This window comes from Amblyomma americanum, chromosome 3 (assembly GCF_052857255.1).
Source record: "Amblyomma americanum isolate KBUSLIRL-KWMA chromosome 3, ASM5285725v1, whole genome shotgun sequence".
NCBI lineage: Eukaryota > Metazoa > Arthropoda > Arachnida > Ixodida > Ixodidae > Amblyomma > Amblyomma americanum.
The window spans coordinates 223,949,697-223,972,293 of record NC_135499.1 but is presented as its reverse complement, the minus strand read 5'-3'; the positions used below and the strand labels follow the sequence as shown (position 1 = coordinate 223,972,293).

Below are 22,597 nucleotides of genomic sequence, written 5' to 3'. Positions count from 1 at the left end.
CGCCCAGGACGAGTCGCACCTGCACCTGAACAGTCAGCAATTCTAGGATGCGCAGTGATGGCGGTGCACGGACTGCTTCTTCTCTCCTCGTGCTGCGTGCTGGCAGTCACCCGGACAATCCTCGTTTTCTTTGATGGCTAAAACCACAGTGCAGAATTAGTACTCTGGGTGGGAGAAGACGGCGGGCTGACAAAGAGGAAACAGATGAATTGGCATGTTGCTGCTGTTCAATGGCAGCGGTGGCCTGGTGGTTGGGCATCCGCCTCGCATGCGGGAGGTGCAGGGTTCGAACCCCAGTGCCGCCGGGTACCCTCCGGTGATACAATGGGTACAAGCTTTCCCCTGGCCAGATGCTCGGATTTTTGGGGTGAAATGCTTGGCAAATGGGCCTGTGACCCCACCTGTGAGCAAACGAAAAAAACGTTGTGCCATGGCTCTCTTTGGCCACAGTTGCCATTGCGCCATAAAAATCCACTATCATCGGCAAATGCCCACAACGGGGTAATAGTCTGGAATCGGCTGCTACTAGCTGCTAAGCAGTATAGAAAGCAGAAAGTAGGAGGGAGATGACTTTTAATACTTTTGTTAACATATATTGAACCTATTGGTTGTCTGCGAATGAAGCAGCTTTAAACATCTACTTACCATGTTTTGTTGACTCTGGCACCTCAGGAAAAGGCTCAGACGCATGATGGAGCAAGGGTCTTACGATGGGTACTAAATAAAATCATTTTTGCCCGAAAAATTTATAATAGCAGCAGCATATAGAGATTAAATAAAGAAAGGATGCTGAGTCTAGATATTCCAAATTTTAAAGCAAATTTTGAAGGATACGGAGAATATTTGTCTGAAAGAACCCTTATTTGAGTGTGAAATAATTATGAGTTAAAAGAAACGAATCTGAAATACCAAGGATTCTTTCGAGCTTTGAAGTGATGCTAAAAAAGGAGACAAAAACTGTGAGAATAATAATCCGTGACGCATTTGAAAGAAGTCATTGCAAAGTCAATTCAAGAGAAGCAATTCTGGAGTGAATACCGGTAGTAGGCAACACGGAAGAAATGGCTCGAAATAAACGCCTGCTAATAGATTCCCATCGCCGCCTTCTCCTTTCTCTGAAAGGCATGTGTGGAGAAGACAACAGAAATGATGCAGAAATTTCTTACGAGTTTAACAAGTAGACTACTTGATACATTATCAGGAAAATGCTCGATGTTCATGTTTTCTTTTTGTATGGCCAAGTTAAGTTTACGCGTGTATCCTAACTTTATTCTTTTCTTCCAAAACAGCTGCACCTACGGATACATTGCGTCTGCAGCAGCAGTGCTCATCACAGCTGCCGCTTAGCTCTGTGGCGCTTCAGATTCTCTCACTTTTTCACGCGTTAGGGTTAAGGCTTCCATTCTTCAAAAAATCCAGCTTCGTCGGCGTTGTGAGCAAAAAATCCCGGAAGAAGCCACCTAGGCTGGGAACCTACGCTCTAAACACGAATACGACTTTATGGGAGTAAAGAATGGAGTAAGCTTTCCTCTGGCACACTCCCTTTTACAAAAGGGTGCGAGCTATAGGACAGCTTACTGCCTTCTTTACTACTTTCTGTTTAGAGTGAAGCTAGGTCACGGACGTTGTGGCCCACCTGAGAAAATCTGGCCACCTGACAACCTGCCCACCTGAGCAAACTGTCCACCGTGGCAGGTGGCAGTTCAATTAATGATTGGTCGTGAGAGGTTACTCGGGAAGAGTGACCTCGGTCGCACGAGAACCACCGCTGTCAGCACTTGCTATCGCAGATCATTGGTGCCTCTCTTAAGCGCGACACCAGTGCGCCAGGAGGGGTATATGAGGACTCCCACAGACCTACGAATGTGAAGTGGAGAGTGACCTTCTGCACATAGGGAATTAACCGATTAGGCTAACGCGTCATACTCTTAAGGTGGAGCTTGAGTGTCCCTTCCAATTTTTTTCCCTCTCTCTGATAATCCTCGACTCGTTTACTTTTTCTTTTTTTTTTAGCAGGCGAGACGGGGGGAGGGGTTTAACGTCCCAAAGCGACTCAGGTGATGGGGGACGTTATAGAAAAGGACTCCGGATAATTTCGACCAGCTGGGGTTCTTTAACGTCCACTGACATCACACAGCACACGGGCCTCTAGCATTTGGCCTCCATCGAAATTCGACCGCCGCAGCCGGGATCGAACCCGCGTCTTTCGGGCCAGCAGCCGAGCGCCATAGCCACTTTGCCACCGCGGCGACTTGACTTGTTTACTAATAGACTGTTTTCTGGAGAGGAAGATTCTTCTGCTTGCTCATGTGATCCAACAACGCACCGCAGCTGCTCATAAGCTTGTCGACGTTAATACGAATTGAAGGCCAGGATGCATGCGACGTTTCTTTTTTCGACGATGTTCGCGCGGCAGAAAACGTCGCGGCGCTGCGACGCCCGGCTGGAGATACAATGGAGCGAAGAAGCTGCAGCCCGCCGCCGCGTATCCTTTTTAGAAAGCAAATGCGATCAAGTAGCAAATACCACTGAATGAGCAGGTCTTTGAGAGAAGCGACACTGAACCTTCTGTTAAAAATTACGTAAGTGTTCATTTCCACACCACTGTACTAATTTTAGCGTGCGTGCATAGGTGACCTATAAGGATTTGCGTTCTCGATTGCATGAAGTCCTTACCTCATTTACATGCCCGAACAGCCACGAATACAAGTGGCGCGGTTTTCTTCGGCAGCTTTCGCTTCAGTGGGGAAATACAGGTATTTAGATCCAAAATTTGGTCTTGTTTTCTGAAAAAAGCGAAATTTCAAGCTTAAGGAAGCGTTTATTTTCCCGATACTAACATTTCCGTTCCAAAATCACTACGTAGGTCGTCGGTCATAGCGGCCACATTGGCGGCCGCAGGCGCAAGCAGTCACATCTGAACAGCGGACTTTCTGCGCTGTTATTGGCCCTGTCAGCTCGCCGCTTCCGGTCTCACCGGACGCCGTGCGCCAAATACCTGGGGTCCAGATCGGCGGGGCCAGGCGTTTTTCTCGACGAAGGGCGTCGAGTGCGCGCCTTTGGGCGAAAATCGCCGACCTGCCGCCGTAAAAACGCTGCCTATATCCCGACCTTAAATGCTGAAAAAAAAAAAATTGTTTTCCCATATCGCAGCACAATAATGCAGCGCAAGAGCTGTGTGACGTGGCGCGCAGTTCTTTTGCGCGTGTCCTTTCATTTTAATAGTGTTTTTTTGGAGCGCGGCTGTACTCCTTCAGTGCATGCTTTTCCTCATCTATTATTAGTTGTATTTTGTATTTTTTATATTTGTATTTTTTGTATTTGTGTTTTTTGTATTTGTGTCTTTGTAGTTGTATTTCTATTGTATTTTTGTTATACTCTGTACTTTCGGCCAAACGAGCAGAAGTCATTGTGTTCCCCCACCCCCCTGCAATAATGCCTCCGGGCGCTGCAGGTATCTGTAATAAATAAATAAATAAATAAATAAATAAATAAATAAATAAATAAATAAATAAATAAATAAATAAATAAGCCATCCTTGCGTGCCTATACATAGCCGTCACCTCTTTCCCAGAGTTTTCGACAACTTTTATTTCTGTAACCTCTCATACCGCTCAATGCTGGAAAAGAAAAAATTCTTTGTTTTTCCTTACTTTTCCTTCAAAGCCCTCTGCTAATCCGTTTGCTTTGGCCTGTTTCCCTGAAGAGCGAAAGAGTCAGCTTTTTCGCCATCTGTCGCTGACGTCGTCAATCTAATGCGGAAGTACATTCGTGGCTTCTATCTCGCAATTTTCCGGTGCGCAAAAGAACGTCCGGATAAAGCTGGCTCTAGCTGGTCGCGTAATCGATGATCCAGCAACATGGCGGGTACCCAATAAGTTTCAAAGAAAAAAGTTGCGTCGTTTCTCCCATTCGTACAACTGCCCCTTGTTTTAACTGGTGTTACGGGCGAAATAAGCCCCACCGACAGCGCAATAGTGCTATCCTCTGCGCAGTGCTGCGAAGGAAACGTTGAAAAGCTATGTTTCGGCACTGCACAAAAGGCGGCAAAGGCATCCTCCGACGAAGAAAACAAAAGCGGTAAAGAGGAGCGTGCGGAAGCCTGTGCATTGTCGAATTCCTTGTTTTCTGTAGAGCGATAGCTCTACTTCGCAACCAAAGCTGCAAAAGCCGAGCCATTGCTGAAGCATTGATCTTGAATAAACAAACAAATAAATTAATAAATAAATGAGTAAATAAATAAATAAATAAATAGATTGCTGGCCACTGCACGAGAGCATTATATGCTATCGCCACGACCAATCAAGCCTCGTGTTAAATGCAACACGCTCTCGCGCAGTGCACTGCACATCTTCGTCTTCATCAACTTCCATTGCGGCGCGAACAGATCAGATCAGCTTAACCTCGACCAGAGCTTAACCTGAGTCTAATATCGTCGCTAGACGCGCCGACAACCCAGGAAAGCAAAACCATGAGGCTAAACACGTGCTTTCTTTGGTTTACTTGGTTTAGCGACTTTAAAATGCTTCCGCTTTTTAACGGCATAGCGTTAAAGGCCCCGTTACGCAGAAAATCCTGCGCCGGCGTTGTGAGCGAAAGATCACGAGCATGACTCTGGCAGGTGGGCCCCCTAAGTGACGTGATCTTGCGCCGTCATCACTACCTGCCCTCTGGATAGCGAGAAAACTGCCCACCGTGGCAGGTGCAGTTAATGATTGTTCGACAGACAGCCTAGCTCGAGAAACCACGTTCCGAGCCGGGCAGTCGCATGCCCCGGAGTATCGCCCACACGCGTGTGAGGGAGGATATACAGACATCCTAAACCTACACAGGCGGACGAGAGCTAAATACCCCCCCCCCCCCCCCCCCCCCCCACCGCATAAAGCCCTGACGAAAGAGGAAGCAACGTTTTGGCGCAGACTGGAAACATACACCTTCCAAAGTTTATGCATCCTAAACAAAATGTACCCGACGTAGTACAGAGATACCTACCGCTGGTGCGGGGCAACACCCACACTCTACCACATCACATGGGAATGTAAACGCAACCAAACATTCCACCAACACAATAACCCGAGTGCGGAGCAATGGTAGAGTCGGCTCACCAGCTGCGAGCTCACGGCCCAAAGGGCTTTAGTGCAGCACGCAAGTGAGGTAGCTAGGCTCAGTGGAGCCCTGGAATAGGGGCCCAACTTTGCTTAAGAAGAGGCCTCAAGTCGCCAGCGCAGTGAAGACGACGGAGGCCTCGAGACGCCAAGCCCTCGAAAGCACCCAAATAAAGTTTCTCTCTTTCTCTCTCGCTCGGGAGGAGCAGCCTGAGCCGCACAAGGCCCATCGCTGTGAGCACCTGCCATTGCAGGACAGTGGCGCATCGGTTAACCATTGCGCCGGGAGGGGTATGAGGACTCTCAGGGATCTATAAATGTAGAGAATTATCTTCTGCATAATGATAATTAACCCCTTTAAGCGAAGCTTGAGTGTCCTCTCCATTTTTTTTGTTCTGTTGGCTGGCCTGGCCTTGGTGGACTCAGTTTTGCGTCCGCACCTCAAGACAGCACCTTTGCGTGTGCACTGCAGATATCGCGTGGATAACGACTCGGGTACGAGCCCACTTGGACGAAGACCACGCGTGTCCTCGTAAGCGTACTGTCGTCTGCGCGCTTGTGTAAAGCGCTGCAGCGGTGTGCTGGAGAACAAAGAAAGGGGAAATTTGGCTCAGCTGCTTGCTCTATTACTGGTGCAGTGCAACTGGTAGGGAGATTTGTATATCTGTGCGCCATCGTTCCAGTGCGAGTGTTGGTAGCTTTAGGGCCGAACACCTGTTTAATAATCTCACTTTATTTGTGCACCAGGGCGGCGTTCGAGCGCTGTGTATTTAGAAAAGCTTGATCATGGCTGCATACTTTGTATACAGCCAAATGTGCGCCCTCAGCATACGTGAACGTATGTTCAGAATATGTTGTTCGTATTTCAGTTTGGAGCCTCAAAAAAAAAGAGGAAGAGGAAAGAGTTCTAGATGGACAGAATGCGGCGGCCTCCTGTGCGGCAAACTGGTGGGTGAGCATGGACTCTTTCAGCAGCACTTGCACCTATAGGCTTTCGCGCGTGTACCTGGAAACTTTATTTCTGCCAGCGTTGAGTTGAAAGCCGGAAGGGATGTTCTTCAAACGCCTAACAGGACGGCGAACTGGGCGAGTTGAAAAGCGTTCATTACTGCTCCGAAGCCCGACGGCGAAGGAGAAAAACTGGCAACGAAGGCATTTTGCATGGCAAGTGCTAAGAATAGCCGCGCGAGCTAGCTTTCGATTTCTTCATGCGACAAGAAAATGTAGTCTAGATTTTTGTCGAGAGCAGATGTAGGCATGAAGTGCATTGCAGGAAAAACGTAGCAGATTCTCGGATCTCTCACACAGAGGAGTGGCCGCTCACTCATGTATATGCCAGGGTGCTCGGTTGCTAAACGTGGCCCTGTCTTAGCCCGTCTGTGTTCTTCGAGCCAGGTACCACGCAGTCTCTCCGGTTGCTTTCACAGCTTAAGCAGCCTCAGCCAACACTCTTTTATCTTAAATGGTTTATGGTTTGGTTTATGGTGGTTTAACGTCCCAAAGCGACTCCGGCTATGAGGGACGCCGTAGTGAAGGGATCCGGGAAATTTCGACCACCTGGGGTTCTTTAACGTGCACCGACATCGCACAGTACACGGGCCTCTAGAATTTCGCCTCCATCGAAATGGGACCGCCGTGGCCAGGATGGACAGCGTGTTTGGCTTCCTGCATGTGCTGCTTTTGATGCCATGTGTGCCGCCGCGTTCAGCCACCTCTGCTTTTTCTGATTTGAACAGCGGCCAACCGTGCTTTCGCTGTATGACGCGCCATACGGCTCGTCCTCTCTGAATCGGCTTTGTGACGTGTTTGGCCGCCCTCTCACCTGACGCAACGCGGCCATTGGCAGCACAGTCGAGCCTGTTTATCTCTTGACTGAACCGGCTCACTTGCAGAGCCACGGCAGCAGCACTATTCGCTCCAGTCATTCAGAAGTTGTTGTTGTTGTTACCCTCATACAATGGCACATGCCCACATAGGGGGATTGGCCAAGGATTGGGGGGCACAGAGAGTTTTTCAGACAAATATTTCCTGGACGAAAATAAAATGAATGCTAAGGAAGGAAGTACACTGCGAAAGGTTGAAAGGTGTGGAAGACGACGACTTACAACATGATATGCGAGCATCTGAACAAAAAAAAATTTCAAAATTGGAGAATCAAACGTTGTTGTCGCTTTCTACATTTCCCAGAAGGTTAAAAAATGGCAGTGGTTTAGCTCTGGTCAAACCTAGAGTGACGCGATAGCTGCATCTGGCCGAGGGGAACTCGCTCAGTCGAACTGTCAGAAAAGTCAGTCTTTCGCCGCACCGTTTCGCTGAGCGCTCCTTCATCTCCGTCCCACTTGATACGGCGCATGCGCACAGCTGTTGCAGCTCGGTTTCGCTGGCGCGCTGCGACGCCGGCAGCAGCAGCTGCTCCGCACCACGTGACCAACCACGTGACCAGGAGTGGCCACGGTGACGACGCTGAAGGCTCGAAGAGATGGCGTAGTGTAGCTATCGCTACAAAAAAACGTAAAAATTTTCAAACGGAGTTTTTTGCACAGTATAACCTCACTACGTACTGTAAATGTTGGTATAGACAGGCTGTTTGGGATTCCGCCAAGCATCTGGAGTCGTCCAAGTTGTGGCAAGGTTTTCGTAGTAAACAACCGCTGGCGTCAATCGCATGTCGGCTACTCCACATTTCCAGCTCATCTGCGTCATGTGACAAAAAACGGGTTGAAGTTCAGTTATGTGCATAAGAAGCTGCGGAACTGTCTTGTTGGACAGCGTGTGCAAAAACTTGTGCACGTGCAACGTAAGTAGAGGCGCACAAGCAAGCATTTTCCTACCTAGCGGTGACGAGTGAGACTAATGCGTTAATTGTATTTTATGCATTATGTCGCCGTCTTTTCCTGAAAAGGCTTTGCAGCATGTTTGTGTTGCTGCAAAAATATAATTGACTTATTTCTGAGTTAGAAAGCAAATTTGCCCAATAAAGTTCTTGCATTCTTCAGAGCTTTCAAAATCCCTTGAAATTTTGCATCTCTATTTACAACACGTAGTGTTGTAAATAGAGATGGCGTGTGTTATTCGAAGCAGTGTTAAAGGTCATATCCAAATCGCACGTTAGGCCGTTGGAGATAGTGTGAAATTAGACCGGGAAAATTACTGTTCTTCAGATTGACGTGGCGAAACTTTGTTGATAAAGTGTGCCATGATTTATTTTCTGTTGTCTTGGAGCGCGCAAACATTTGCGACATATTGCTTGGAGGAATAAGACTACGCAACAAAGAGCCCTATACAATGTTGGTCTCATACCAAAAGCTTACCAAACATATTTTATTTAAATATTGTGTTCGCATGCGCTGCCCGCTATTGTCTTTGTTACTCGCTTTACACTTCGAACCTCTATATCTCAGTATCATCAAGAGCAGAGGTATATATGGCTTCTCACTAACTGAACGTGAAATTACGATTTCGCGCTATGCTCATCACACCGCCCGCGTCTGTTCTCACAAACAGAATATGTTAGAAGCTTTGCACTGAACTGGATAGTTCTGTAAAAGTTGAGGCGTGGTCCTTAACACTCATAAATGAAAGAGATTTCGGCTAGGTCACTAAGATACGAAGCTAAATCATTTTCGTGGCTTCAGTTGGTACTCTGAAGCATTGCAGTACCTTGGGGATCCGCTGCATCAAGGTCGCATTGTGTGTCTCATTGGAATCTACAAATTTTGTCTATGAACCGACAAACGCAAGCTTGGATGAGTCGTGAACTCTGTGTGCTTGCATGTGCACTAGTTGGCCACACTCTACTGGTTTAAAAGCTCATCTACGTAATGCAACTCCTACATTGTTCAAGAAAGAAGGTACAGGTGTCGGATAGAATATGTTCGCTACCTTTGTGCGGCGCTTTTAATCGGAGCCTATGCTTCGTGACATTTCAGTCCTTCCTCCACTGTCTGGTCGAGCTTGTCTTGCGCACCTGTTTGTGCATCACTTTTTTGCGGTTCTTCTTTTTCAAAATGGTGAATTACCGCTTCCCTGTAGCTGCGCTTAACAAGCGACTATGTGCTCATCTGCCTTTTCTGTTCGCGCCGAGTGGACATTGCTATGAGGGACCTTTGTGGCGTTTTCTTAAAGAAATTGCTGACATATTACATTTTTTGACGGTTCGCTTTACCATAGAATACCTGTATGGTCTCCCCAGAAGACAGATGACAAACGTTCTGATCGACTGCTAACTACTCTTACACATCTATTGGCAGCCCTCCCCTAGGCTTTCTCGGAAACTCGATGTTGAAGCGAGTAGAGCGGATGTGTGTTCAATGGGCTGCAAAAACGTTCTTTTTTTAAATTTCACACATCTGCCTTGCCCGTCAAGACGTGGCTTCGTACCAAGGAGACGTTTGTGCTTTGCTCTGTGAATTGTGAGAAGCCAGAAACTATTTATCATCGCTTTGTATTGCATCGTGACGTTGTGCTCTTCTGGGGCATACTTCAGCCGAATCTGAAAATGGACATTGATATCACGCGCTGTACTGTCTGTAAAGTAAGTCTAGGACTCCGTGTGATACTTTTATGCTCATGGGAGTCTTTAGTCTGCGGAAGAGCGGCATGATGGATCGACACGCGCAACCGCCGCGTTCAGAGAAGTCTCCGGTTAGGGAAGTGTGCGCTTTGGTGCGGGGTATATATGCTGTGCGAGGTCTACCTTCTAGCTGGCTGCCCTTGCTTGACGCATGTGTGTCTCGCGGAAAATATATGTGCGGGCACAGTGATATCGTGATAACGACGTGAGAATATGGGACGGGTTTGTAGAATGCGACCCGGCTGAGTAAGACTTGAGGACAGCCTGCGATGTTATTGTTCTTCAATGCAGTATGGATGAAAAAAAAAGCCCGTGGTCACTGCAGAGTGGTCTCATGCATCGGAAATCGAAGGTCCTTGCTTTGTACCGGCGTTGGCTCGAATCCAATTCACGGCCGTAATTTTTGCCAGGTTTTTTTTCTGCCCGCTACCGTATACTGATGGAAACTTTTGCGGGTTTTCGGTTATGTTCGGCTGCATTTTTAGGCTTCACGTTCGCCGCTGTTTCCGGAGGATGTTCGCCTGAATTTGCCGAGAATCAATGCTAAAAGCATTTCATGTTTACAACCATCTTGTACCTCGCGAGCGCAGCTAATTAATGTGTCTTGTCTGAAGGCTACTGTTATAGTTGTTTTGACCTCATGAAAGCGACTAATGCTGTTGAGAGCCTGAGGAGTTTTCTCATGTTTTCTGTATGCTATAATAGTTATCTCTGTAATAAAATATAGTGAAAAAGCGCTCGTGTGCCCTCACCTTTCATCAGTCCCCTTCATTTTGCGCTTTAGCCTGATCATCTAAACGTAGGCCGACATGATAGTAGTGTTCATGCTCGGGAAGTGTATGTTGAAGTGCATACTTCTGCGGTCATCTACACAAGGTTGCCAGCACTCACAATCCAAAGCCAGAAACTGCATGGTACTGAATTATACCTACTTCCTGAGAGTTCCGCGGCAACACGTAGTTTGCAGAATATGCAAACTTCCCAAGTAGCTCCTTACACCTGATTCGTCATACGTTGGGCGGGGCGATGCCCTGGGATTCATGGGCCACTAGGTTGCTCTTCGACTTGTGTGTGCAGTAAGCTCAGGTGGTGTCTAAGTTGTGCCTCTATTTCCTTGAAAGCCATTTGGAATGGCGCCGCAGTGCCAAGGTTGGGAACCGTGATGACATATTTATGCGATGAAAAATGTTCTTCGAAAGGAGGTCTCACCAGACGTCTCCCGTATAAGTGCTCAAGGCTTCCTCTGTTTACCGTGCTACCATTAATAACACAAATGTGCGCCATGCTTTTGTTATGGGCGGCTGCGACCACAGCTCGGTCCGCGTGTTTACCTCGCCTCCATCGTTCACTCATCCCGAAAGGCTCCGGCACGGCACACGCCGTGTTGCGCTGACAGGCCAGGATTAACGAGGAATACGCGTCAAAGAGCGTTTTACACGCTCAGTGCCGGGAAAATAATACGTGCCCGTAGGAAATATAATAGGAGAGCAGTCTTAATAAAGGCTGTCGCTCACAAGGCAGCCAGGGCAAGCGCTATGGCGTCCTCACACTTGCAGTTGAGCCTCTTGCTCGTCCTCTGCACCCACCTCTGCAGTAGGTCGGCCGCGGAGAAGTTCGACGTGTGTGAAGAAAAGACAGGTGGGTACAACAATATTTCTGCCAATATTTTTATTCAATATGTTAACAGTCTACCGCTATACGTTGACATGGCATTCCAAGCATAAATAGCTACACGCGATGTCTTACCCATCAAACACCAAGTAATCATGCATACCATTTACTACTTGGCGGTGTCGAAGCCAGAATGAGTAATTGTAGAAGGGATGCCGCAAGGACTGTTTTTTCTTGTTTTCTTGTTGTTTTTTATTCCAGTGGGGATCGATGGGTGTGTGGCTACGAAGAGTATCATCGAGACGAATGGCATCGCATATACAGTCTTGGTCAAAAGTCTTAAGGCCACAGCGTTGAGCTGCAGCGAAATGAATAGAGCAGTAATAGCTCTGTTACGCGGCTGAAGCGAAAAGCCTTTGGCCTTAAGACTTTTGATCAGGACTGTATCTCCTGAGGAAATCATCCCAATCGGGAAGGGTTGAGGTTGAGGCATTACGCCAGTGCACAGAGCTCGCTTAGTATACGATAAAACTTTAATAGAACTCCCTTTTAGGCTCGTCGATGCATAACGTTTGGAAAGGGTTGAACGCGGACATCAGTGTGGGCGTTGTAGATTTTTTTTTTCAGTGTTTGCATTTGCGCATGCGTGCCAGCATGCATATGCGCGTTGTTTGAACGATGCAAGGCAGAAGTAAAGCAGCACTCGTGGTCGTGTACCATGCTATGTGATTCGTCTTTTCTTCGAGCTGACGCTTTTTTAAACTCACTTTCAAGCTCACCTTTTCTTAAGCTCACCTACGAGCTCTGTATCACATCACCGTTGTTGACAGACCACACACAGAACGCGAGTGCCCGTGCCGGCCCAGTGGTAAGGCGTTTCTGGCTTTCCTGCTGTCACTGCTGATCGTGATCAGGGAGGTTGGGCAGACAGTGATCCTTGTGGACTCTATCAGAGTATAGCTCACCCAACCCGGACGCAGTCGAGTGCCAGACAGTGTAGGGCGGCTTTGCAGCGTCGTTGGGCGTGCTCCACGTCTGCATCCATTTTGTGTACGCGCGTATCTTTCGACAGACTACCCCGTCGAGCCCGGCACTGGTCGCCTTCCCCGCCGCAACAGAAGAGAACCAGCTCTCGGGGAACCGAGCCATTCGTTGGCTCTGCCTGTGTGCTTGCCGGAGTACACCTTCGCTGCACTGTGCACCATCATCGTGCTGGTGTGTCAGTCAGGCGTCGCACTCCAAAGCATTTCGGCAAAGCAATAGCTACGTTAGGTCAAGACAGAGAGAATGCAAACTCGCGCACACTGGATGGGGCGTCAAGGAAGGGGGAGCGAATTTGTGTATTGAGCAAATATGGGGCCAAAGAACCCTATTGAGAAGTTTGGTAAGAGTTGGTGCCTGAGGCGTGAGAAAACATCACGAGCTATACCTGTTTATTCTTCCCAGGCATTGTGCAGAAGGCAAAAGCAACGCAGCTCGGAGCAAAGCTCATGGACAAGTGTTTTCTGCCCGTTGCTAGCAAGTACAAGTTCACTGCGAAGATGATCCAGAGGGTAGGTTGCCGTTGCGGTCGCACATATGCTCATACTGATCACACATAAGCTGCAGTTCACAAGTGTGGATTTGGATTCGCAAGCTTGGATTCACTAATGTGGAGAGGGATGTAGATTTGAACGATTGGGAATGCCCAGAACGTGTTAGTGCTGCTAGGGTAGCCCCTGTGATATTTGCAGCCAGGGTAAGAAGGGTCCTCATGCATCTTGTGCATGTAGTCATCAGCTGTGTGGAGGGCCACAAATGCGCTTGTTGGTGCCGCGGTCTCAAGTAAAGCCACGAAACGCCACGCTTTCAAAAGCGTCGCGTTTTGAGTAAAATCGCGCCAGCCCCTCCAGGTGGAAGCTGTGCGTACAAGTCATTAGATATAGGTGGCATGTTCTTCTCATTTGTAATGGTACCTACTATTGTTTTGTGCTAGGCGACACCAGTTTCAGCTAAAAATTCCTTGCGACCTACGCATCGAGAAAAGCTAACACTTTTGCACGTGGCGCTTTCACACAGGCAGCGTTCAAGATGTGCGTCGTTTTTCGCTTCTGCTTTCACAAATATATTCCACTGAAAAAATCTAAGGTAAGTTAATTTTACTGTAGCAATAATTTCAAGCAACGAAAAGACTGTTCTCTTTTTTAATTACACTTTAGAACAAAAAATTATAGAGTCTGTTTTATTGCTCGCTTGCTCTCTTTGTTCGCTTAATAATTAACACGCTTTAGTATGTACAGTGGCAAGCAAAAATGATCAGCGCAAGCGCCAGACAACCGGAGTGGCGGAATCGCACAGCGCGACGCTGAGGTCCGTGGACACGCTGATAGCGACAATGGTAGAAAATTCCCTGGTTTTCAGCTAGACGAGGTAGGCGGGAAACACCTTTTGTCAAGCGCGCCGTTTCTTAAACTTCGAACTGCCACTCGGGCGTTGGCCGGCTGCGAATGGCTGTGCACGTGGCCTTTTTCTAAGGCGCCGTCATCGTGAGCAGCGATACATCCATTGTTGGTACTCTTTTATTCCTAATAATCATAAAGTTGAATGGCGCGAAGGAACAAACACAGGAAGACACAGAGACAGAAGAATAAAGAAAGAGCGCCTACTACCAACTGAGTTTATTGCGGAAAAGTAGGCGCTCTTTCTGTCTCTGTGTCTTCCTGTGTTTGTTCCTTTGCACCATTCAAATTTATGATGAACCAACTAGCCCAATAGCAAAGTACTTCTTTTATTCCTCTCCTTTTTTCATAAACTAGGCTTCTCATGAAAAAAAAATTGTCTCCTTCGTGGTAGAGAGCAGCCGTAAGCATGAAATGCTTTGCAGTACCGGCGCAGCTCCATTGTATAGATAGAACCTCGTTTCAAGGCTAGGTCTCGTCTCGGCAAAACACAACCATCTGTCCGCGGCGGCTGCGTTTTTATGGAGGAAAAATGCTAAGGCGCCCGTGTACTGTGCGATGTCAGTGCACGTTAAAGATCCCCACGAAATTATTCCGGAGCCCTCCACTACGGCACCTCCTTCTACCTTTCTTCTTTCACTCCCTCCCTTATCCCTTCCCTTACGGCGCGGTTCAGGTGTCCAACGATATATGAGACAGATACTGCGCCGTTTCCTTTCCCCAAAAACCAATTATTATTATTATTGTCCGCAGCGTCGCTCATTCGGTAGAGGGCAACGCCCTCACTATTTACCACGGGTCCTTTTTTTTCCCGAGGACTTGCCATGTGTGTGGGGTTGTCAATGTACTATAGAATGTCGTGGGCGCTACTTTCATCTACAAACTTGACCAGGCTCTGGCTTTTAGAGTTGTCCGTCAAGCACAGGGTAGAATCTTGCTCTCTAATAGCGCTGTAACTTCTTGTAACAACATTGTTCTTGAAGCCTGTGTTCATGGACTCGTCCACAGCAGGTAGCGGACATATTGTCAGCGGCGGGCGTTGGACATTTATGGCATTGAGCACATGGCGCCGAACGATGGCGCCATGGCTACGCTCGAGACCTCGGCCGCGCGGATTACGTAAGGAGCGCGGCGCTCTCGCTTCGCTGACACGTCGCGAGGACGGCGCGCACTCCTCTCGGGCTGCAGGACAGAGCCTCTTCGCACCGCGCGCTGGTTTCGCTCACGACGGTACTACATTCGCTGCTCCCGCGGCAGCGTAGCACGTAGGCACCAGTGGACAGACAGAAATTCGCCAAATTCCGCTAAAGTTCGCCTCCGGTTCGGCACCGTGTTCTTCCTCCGTTCCGGCACCAAGGTCACCAGCGGCGCGGCGGCAACGCGAGCTAAAAGCGTTTCATGCTTAAGAGGAGCGCTAAAGGGATTCGCAGGCGATGTCTGTCCGCTGTATACTCTCCTCTAGACTCAAGTGTGGGAACGGCCTGGCACTCTCGTTATCGGCGTGTTCTTGTACCGCAGCGGCTCGCGTTGTGACGCCTCTGCTCCGGTGATCGGACACAGGTACTAATCCTTTTTACTCGCCGCTGTACTGGTACAAGGTTAGATGGTCCATCCAATTTTTGCAGGCAACTGTCTCAGTACTGCTAAACATGGTGTACATTTAATTAGTGCGTGATTTAATTCAAGCCGGCATATGAAACCCAATAAATTACGTTCTTTATTACGCTCGTACGCGTAGCCTGACCGTTGTACCAAGCCATGTCTAGTGTACAAAGCGCACAGGGCCCTTTGCTGCAGCTAGCAAGACGTCCGCGGACAAATTATCTCAGGACAAATGGGGCGATGTGGACCCTACACGATGCTTTTATTTGGTTTAAGTGGGATTATGTGCTTTCTTAGTAACACGCATCTAGCTTTTGGAACAAGGCAACACACAACTGGTGCTCTACTAGACTGGATGCTGCACAGTTAGGTCCGTTCGTGAGCTGCATCACTCGCCGTTTCAGCATTTGGGATTATGTGCTTTCTTAGTAACACGCATCTAGCTTTTGGAACAAGGCAACACACAACTGGTGCTCTACTAGACTGGATGCTGCACAGTTAGGTCCGTTCGTGAGCTGCATCACTCGCCGTTTCAGCATTTGGGATTATGTGCTTTCTTAGTAACACGCATCTAGCTTTTGGAACAAGGCAACACACAACTGGTGCTCTACTAGACTGGATGCTGCACAGTTAGGTCCGTTCGTGAGCTGCATCACTCGCCGTTTCAGCATTTGGGATTATGTGCTTTCTTAGTAACACGCATCTAGCTTTTGGAACAAGGCAACACACAACTGGTGCTCTACTAGACTGGATGCTGCACAGTTAGGTCCGTTCGTGAGCTGCATCACTCGCCGTTTCAGCATTTGGGATTATGTGCTTTCTTAGTAACACGCATCTAGCTTTTGGAACAAGGCAACACACAACTGGTGCTCTACTAGACTGGATGCTGCACAGTTAGGTCCGTTCGTGAGCTGCATCACTCGCCGTTTCAGCATTTGGGATTATGTGCTTTCTTAGTAACACGCATCTAGCTTTTGGAACAAGGCAACACACAACTGGTGCTCTACTAGACTGGATGCTGCACAGTTAGGTCCGTTCGTGAGCTGCATCACTCGCCGTTTCAGCATTTGGGATTATGTGCTTTCTTAGTAACACGCATCTAGCTTTTGGAACAAGGCAACACACAACTGGTGCTCTACTAGACTGGATGCTGCACAGTTAGGTCCGTTCGTGAGCTGCATCACTCGCCGTTTCAGCATTTGGGATTATGTGCTTTCTTAGTAACACGCATCTAGCTTTTGGAACAAGGCAACACACAACTGGTGCTCTACTAGACTGGATGCTGCACAGTTAGGTCCGTTCGTGAGCTGCATCACTCGCCGTTTCAGCATTTGGGATTATGTGCTTTCTTAGTAACACGCATCTAGCTTTTGGAACAAGGCAACACACAACTGGTGCTCTACTAGACTGGATGCTGCACAGTTAGGTCCGTTCGTGAGCTGCATCACTCGCCGTTTCAGCATTTGGGATTATGTGCTTTCTTAGTAACACGCATCTAGCTTTTGGAACAAGGCAACACACAACTGGTGCTCTACTAGACTGGATGCTGCACAGTTAGGTCCGTTCGTGAGCTGCATCACTCGCCGTTTCAGCATTTGGGATTATGTGCTTTCTTAGTAACACGCATCTAGCTTTTGGAACAAGGCAACACACAAATGGTGCTCTACTAGACTGGATGCTGCACAGTTAGGTCCGTTCGTGAGCTGCATCACTCGCCGTTTCAGCATTTGGGATTATGTGCTTTTTTAGTAACACGCATCTAGCTTTTGGAACAAGGCAACACACAACTGGTGCTCTACTAGACTGGATGCTGCACAGTTAGGTCCGTTCGTGAGCTGCATCACTCGCCGTTTCAGCATTTGGGATTATGTGCTTTCTTAGTAACACGCATCTAGCTTTTGGAACAAGGCAACACACAACTGGTGCTCTACTAGACTGGATGCTGCACAGTTAGGTCCGTTCGTGAGCTGCATCACTCGCCGTTTCAGCATTTGGGATTATGTGCTTTCTTAGTAACACGCATCTAGCTTTTGGAACAAGGCAACACACAACTGGTGCTCTACTAGACTGGATGCTGCACAGTTAGGTCCGTTCGTGAGCTGCATCACTCGCCGTTTCAGCATTTGGGATTATGTGCTTTCTTAGTAACACGCATCTAGCTTTTGGAACAAGGCAACACACAACTGGTGCTCTACTAGACTGGATGCTGCACAGTTAGGTCCGTTCGTGAGCTGCATCACTCGCCGTTTCAGCATTTGCAAAATTGATCCGCTATTGTCTACGATCCGGCAGTCCACAACCCCGTATGGTTCTACATACACTCCTCTCACTGTTCCACTGCCTGTAAAAGATGCTAGGTGGCATTGTCTGTGTCTTTAAATGATTGTTAATGCGGCTCAGCTCGCTAGTCACTGTGCACTGACACCTCATCAGCGCGCATGCATGCTCTCTCGCATAAGACCCTTTGAGCCAACGTGCGCTGTGAATCACACACTTTTTTTGCAGGGCTCTGACGCGTATCGGGAGGCAGTGTACACTTGCGTCGCCAACATAGCCTCGCTTCTCACTGTGGTCCTCAATCCGGTGAGGCAGAGACGCCTTGCTTTTTTTGCCTTGTCCTGTGAAGCTTAACTTCGTTGCTTACCTTGAGAAAGAAACGTACTAGATTTCGTTCGTGTATTCAAAGTTTGGTAGCCCTGGCGCTAGTGCCCGCTGTTACTGAAACGTCCGATAACAATTCTCTCATTCTTCAAAGCTACTCTTGAAACTTACTGTCAAATCTTTCTACATCCAGGAGTGGATAGAAGGAAAAAACGTCGAGGATCCTAAGGGACTCTACCACGACGGTGTGGTAAGTTGACGCCCGTGCACGCATAGGTTCGACAGCTCTGCTCTGCAAGGCACCGCAGCAGAAGGAGGAATGGTGGTCGAGTAGGACGAGAGAGTAATAGTTTATGAGAAAAATACTTTTTTGGGAGATTTTATGGGAAAAAACAGTGATTACTTAGGCACCTGCGACTTGCCTGGGAGAGGAGGGTCATGCATGGGCGATGTTCTAGATGGTGTACAGCAAGCGCCGTGGTGTGATGGGTGCCACATGTGGAAAACGGGAGCGGACACCGTAATGCGATACAGCGCGAATAAAGACGGGGACGAAGCGAGACAAGACACCACAGCGCTGACTTCAACTGTTGAAGTCAGCGCTGTGGTGTCTTGTCTCGCTTCGTCCCCGTCTTCATTCGCGCTGTATCGCATTATGGAAAAATACCAACTAGCCCGATCTGCCACTCTTGCGGACACCGTGTTGTGAAAGGCGCGGTAAGCATACCAAGCAATTCTGAAAAAGAAAAGAAAAACATTTTTGAACGGTTAAAGAAATAATTTATGAACGTATTTTTTATCAGATATTGTAATATTTCACCATAACAATCAATATATCCGCAGAACACCCGTCGGCAGGCTTGCATTTTTTCGCTATTAACGTTATTGCTATCTGCAAAAGCGTTCCCCACTGCTTTTCTAGGACAGCCTCAACTGCTCGATGCGAAAGATGGAAAAATTTAAAGGAAAGATTTTGCTACACACCGGCAGTATAATGGACTATTACCTTTAATATTTACGTAACAATACCTTGCAATTTTCAAACATTCGAAATTTTTGTCCAAGAATATTGGACGTGGGAGAGAGGGATGGCAGGTGCAAAGACAACAGCAGTTGGTCTTGGAGTGTGAGGCGGGTGTGCGTAGGCCGTGCCATGTTTGCGTGCCTCCTCTCTCAGTTACGCGGGGTGCGACATAGCCTCAGTCGAACAACTTGGGAGCGGAGAGGAAGAGCTTTATTTTCTTCGCATACATGGCTGTGCCAGTTCCTGTGGCTCCGCTCACTGGCTGCGCAAATCCATGGCTCGAGGCCCAGCCGACATACATTTATGAGCGGGTGACTCCCACCAAAAATTGAGTTTGAATCCGCGACCGCAGTGACGCGACCAAAACCAACCGCGTGACCTTCACGGTTTGTTGACGCCGTCGCGGAGGACCAGAGCATGTGGCATCTGACTGCTTGGAACGAGATCGTGGGATTGCATCCTGTCACGTCGGCCACCCATATTTCGACGCCGTGTGCTATGTGATGCTAATGCAAGCTCAAGAGCCCCAAGTGGTCGAAATTATTTCGCAGCCCTTCACTATGCCTATTTCCTCTTTCTCTCTCTCCATCTCTTCATCCTCCAACTTCTCTTGCATTCTTTCCCTCAAGAATGGGGTTGTGGTGTCCGCAGGCTGTCAGACAGTACTGTACCCTTTACCTTGTACGCAAACCCCATCAACCCACCGCTAACGTTAGTGTCAAGTAAAACTCTAGTTTGAAAAACTGGTAATGGCGCAAGAAACGGGGACACAGAAGGCACACAAAAGACAGGACTGACGCCAACTTACAACTGGGCAGAAAAGAAGTTGGCTTCCCAAGCTCTGTGTAGATTAGATTCTGTAGTGATCAGCGTTACTTTGTTGCCAGTGTTCGCATGAATTGCCGTTTGATATGTACAACGTTTACGCATTTGTTGATATGGCTTGGTTGTGGTATAAAAGGCAGGCTAGGTGCAATAAACCCCAGTTGTAAGTTGGCGTCAGTCCTGTCTTTTGTGTGCCTTCTGTTTCCCCGTTTCTTGCGCCATTACCAGTTTTTCTTTCAACGTTAGTGTGGCGTTCACAACCGAACACTGCCATACCCCATGTGGCTAATCGGAAAGCTACGCCTAAAATTCTCTTTTTAGTATAAATGAAATAACAAAAATAAACGAATAAATACTAGAATTTACCTGTCCTGAGTGAAAGGTGCAAGTGTGCAGGAAGCCTCGCCTACGTTTGGCACGGTTTCGTCGATATTTCACACGCGTTCTCAGTGTTCCCAAAATCTCAGGCTTTAATTAGGAGCAATGGAAAACTTTTTGCTCTTATTGCAACGCCCCCTCCCTCCTCCCGCCTTTTTTTCGCAACCATTCTGTTAATTTTGTTTTAATCACGTGACTTACCGTTGAATGTTTGGAAGACCCATATATCTGAATATTTTGTGTGACACCTCATGCCCTGTTTGTCTAAAATAAAATCAGTAATCAATCGATCCCACCCACCTGGAAGAAGCTTATTCTTTGCCTCTGTTCCGATGATCCGTTTTGGACGCGATGTTTTGTATAGTTCGCTTAGCTGACACTATCGCTTTCTGGTGGCGTTTCAGAGCTGTGCCAGAAAGCACAAAATATTCACAGAAGACCCAGCGATCAGTCTCTTCGGAATCAAGTGGGTGCGAGACACATTGTTTTAGAAAGTTCTGATTAATAAAATTCTCGTAATGGGTCAAGTCATTGATGAGTAACTTTGCTTTGTACCTGCTTCGTTGCAGCGGGGAACACTCGAAGATGCTCAGCGCCTGCTGAGTTTCAACCCGTGCCGCTCTCCGCTTCTAGGCCTCGGTATGCGAACCATCGGGGTCGCGAGAATGCCAAAGAGAGAAACTTAGAACATAGTTGGCTTCTGGGCCTGTTTCTGTTCCATAACTAGAAACCATTTGCAATGGCAGAATCCGCCATATGTTTTTTTTACATTTTTTATATTTTATTTATTCATATAGGACGTTAGATACAAAAATTTTTCGACCCATAGCCAATGGATAGTGGTGGGTCCAGTAAAAAAAAAATATATGTGCAATATGCAGCGTACGCAACAAAATTACTCAACAAAATGCTCGACAAAATACACAACAAAGAAAAATCTTTAACGGTACAGTACAGAAGTAAGGCTAGGGAGTATCACTTGAAAGAAAAAATACACACATCAATGCACAGAAAAATATATACCACAAAAGTAACCAACCAGACATCAGTAAAGACAGGGAGCCTTCATCAGTTACTGTGCATAAACCTGTTTACAGGAGAAATAAATTTGGTAATGGCTTCACATCTTTAGGCAATATGTTAGATATGAGAGCGCCGCTGAACTGTAATAACCTTTTTTCCTTATAGGTTGTGACATGTAGGCAAGTTAAAGCCGTGGCTTGTTGCTGCCCTAGTTTTTCTTTGTGGTAATGAATACATCAGTTTGAAGAATACGCTCCTCCTTATCATGTCTCATTCTCTGGCTTCTTTCTACGTACGCATGTGTTTTCTATCCGAAGACAGAGCTTCGCGGCGCTCCAGATTTCATATGCTCAGTGGGTGTGCCTTGTGTCTTTGCCGCCATTACTTCGGGGTCAAATTGCCTACTCAATCAAGTACATGCATTTAGTGCATGATACATGCGAAGCACTGACACGTTATCTCAGTGAACGTGATGCCATCGTTATAGGAGCTTGTCTCTGAAACTCGAAATTACAGTCACATCGCGTTGCCTCTGTGTTTCAAGTGTGCTGTGCCTCCGAGCGCTCGTATTATGCAATAGTTCTAAACTGCCACGTCTCATTACTCTCTGGAAGGCACCGAATCTTCTTCTACCCAACGCCTATCTCACCTGCTTAAGCATGCTCAATCACGCTGGGCAAGTTTGTGAATCCACTCTGCACATCATGTGTTCAAGTACTATAATGACGTCAAATGCGAACTTCTTTTTGTTATAGCATCGCCGGCTAAGTAAGCAGCTGTCCACGTTCACCTGAGAGATAATTGACAGAGGCTTAATAATAAGGCTGGAAATAAGGAAGAAAACGCTTAGGTCCATTGTTTAAAGCAATCCCCCCACGGCGCAGAACGTTTGCAAAATAACAATAATTATTCAGTAGCATCCACACAAGCTCACCCGTAATGCTAAAAAGAAAAGCTACACAGCTATACAAATTAAAGCTCCGCATTTTCTCTTTGTAGCCGTATGGCTCAGTTTGAGGGGACGCTAATGAGTAATCACTCGCTTATTGCAAATGCTCGGGAGCTTGATCTGCTGCAATTAAAAATGGGAGAATATTTCTTTCCGCCATATCCTCCATCCTTCATTTCCTGCAAAGCGATAACCTTGAAATGCACTGGGCATACACACCACTATGGCATATCTGCGCAGCACTTGCCGCTCATCGCACGAATAGGCAGCGATCTCCACCGCTCCCGTTGGCGCCTCGGCACCAGCTTCAAGCGGGCGCAGCTCTCCTCTACGCCTCCGCGCACATCGAGCGCAATCGTACGCGCGTGGATGCATTCGTCGGGAGCAGATGGCGCGGGTGCAGCGGGTATGCTTAACGAGCGAGCACATGCGGACGTACATTACGCGCAAGTGAATAATGGCGCCATT

At 47.7% G+C, this 22,597-nt stretch overlaps 1 protein-coding gene across 1 annotated transcript; it reads left to right on the top strand.

Moving 5' to 3' along the window:
- Positions 1 to 11,199: 11,199 nt before the first annotated feature.
- LOC144123652 (uncharacterized) lies at positions 11,200 to 20,677 on the top strand. The gene is made up of 6 exons (XM_077656448.1): positions 11,200 to 11,316; positions 12,736 to 12,842; positions 13,348 to 13,416; positions 17,835 to 17,912; positions 18,124 to 18,180; positions 20,562 to 20,677. The coding sequence occupies exons 1-6, from the start codon at positions 11,214 to 11,216 to the stop codon at positions 20,646 to 20,648; spliced, it is 501 nt and encodes a 166-aa protein (XP_077512574.1). The 5' UTR covers positions 11,200 to 11,213; the 3' UTR covers positions 20,649 to 20,677.
- The last annotated feature ends 1,920 nt before the right edge of the window (positions 20,678 to 22,597 follow it).

What these genes read in the sequence shown, in the direction of transcription:
- LOC144123652 (XM_077656448.1), top strand. Translation starts at nt 11,214, where the DNA reads ATGGCGTCCTCACACTTGCAGTTGAGCCTCTTGCTCGTCCTCTGCACC. An exon ending in CTGCGAAGATGATCCAGAGG is followed by an intron (nt 12,843 to 13,347) that starts GTAGGTTGCCGT and finishes GCTTTCACACAG; the next exon opens with GCAGCGTTCAAGATGTGCGT. An exon ending in TTCCACTGAAAAAATCTAAG is followed by an intron (nt 13,417 to 17,834) that starts GTAAGTTAATTT and finishes CTTTTTTTGCAG; the next exon opens with GGCTCTGACGCGTATCGGGA.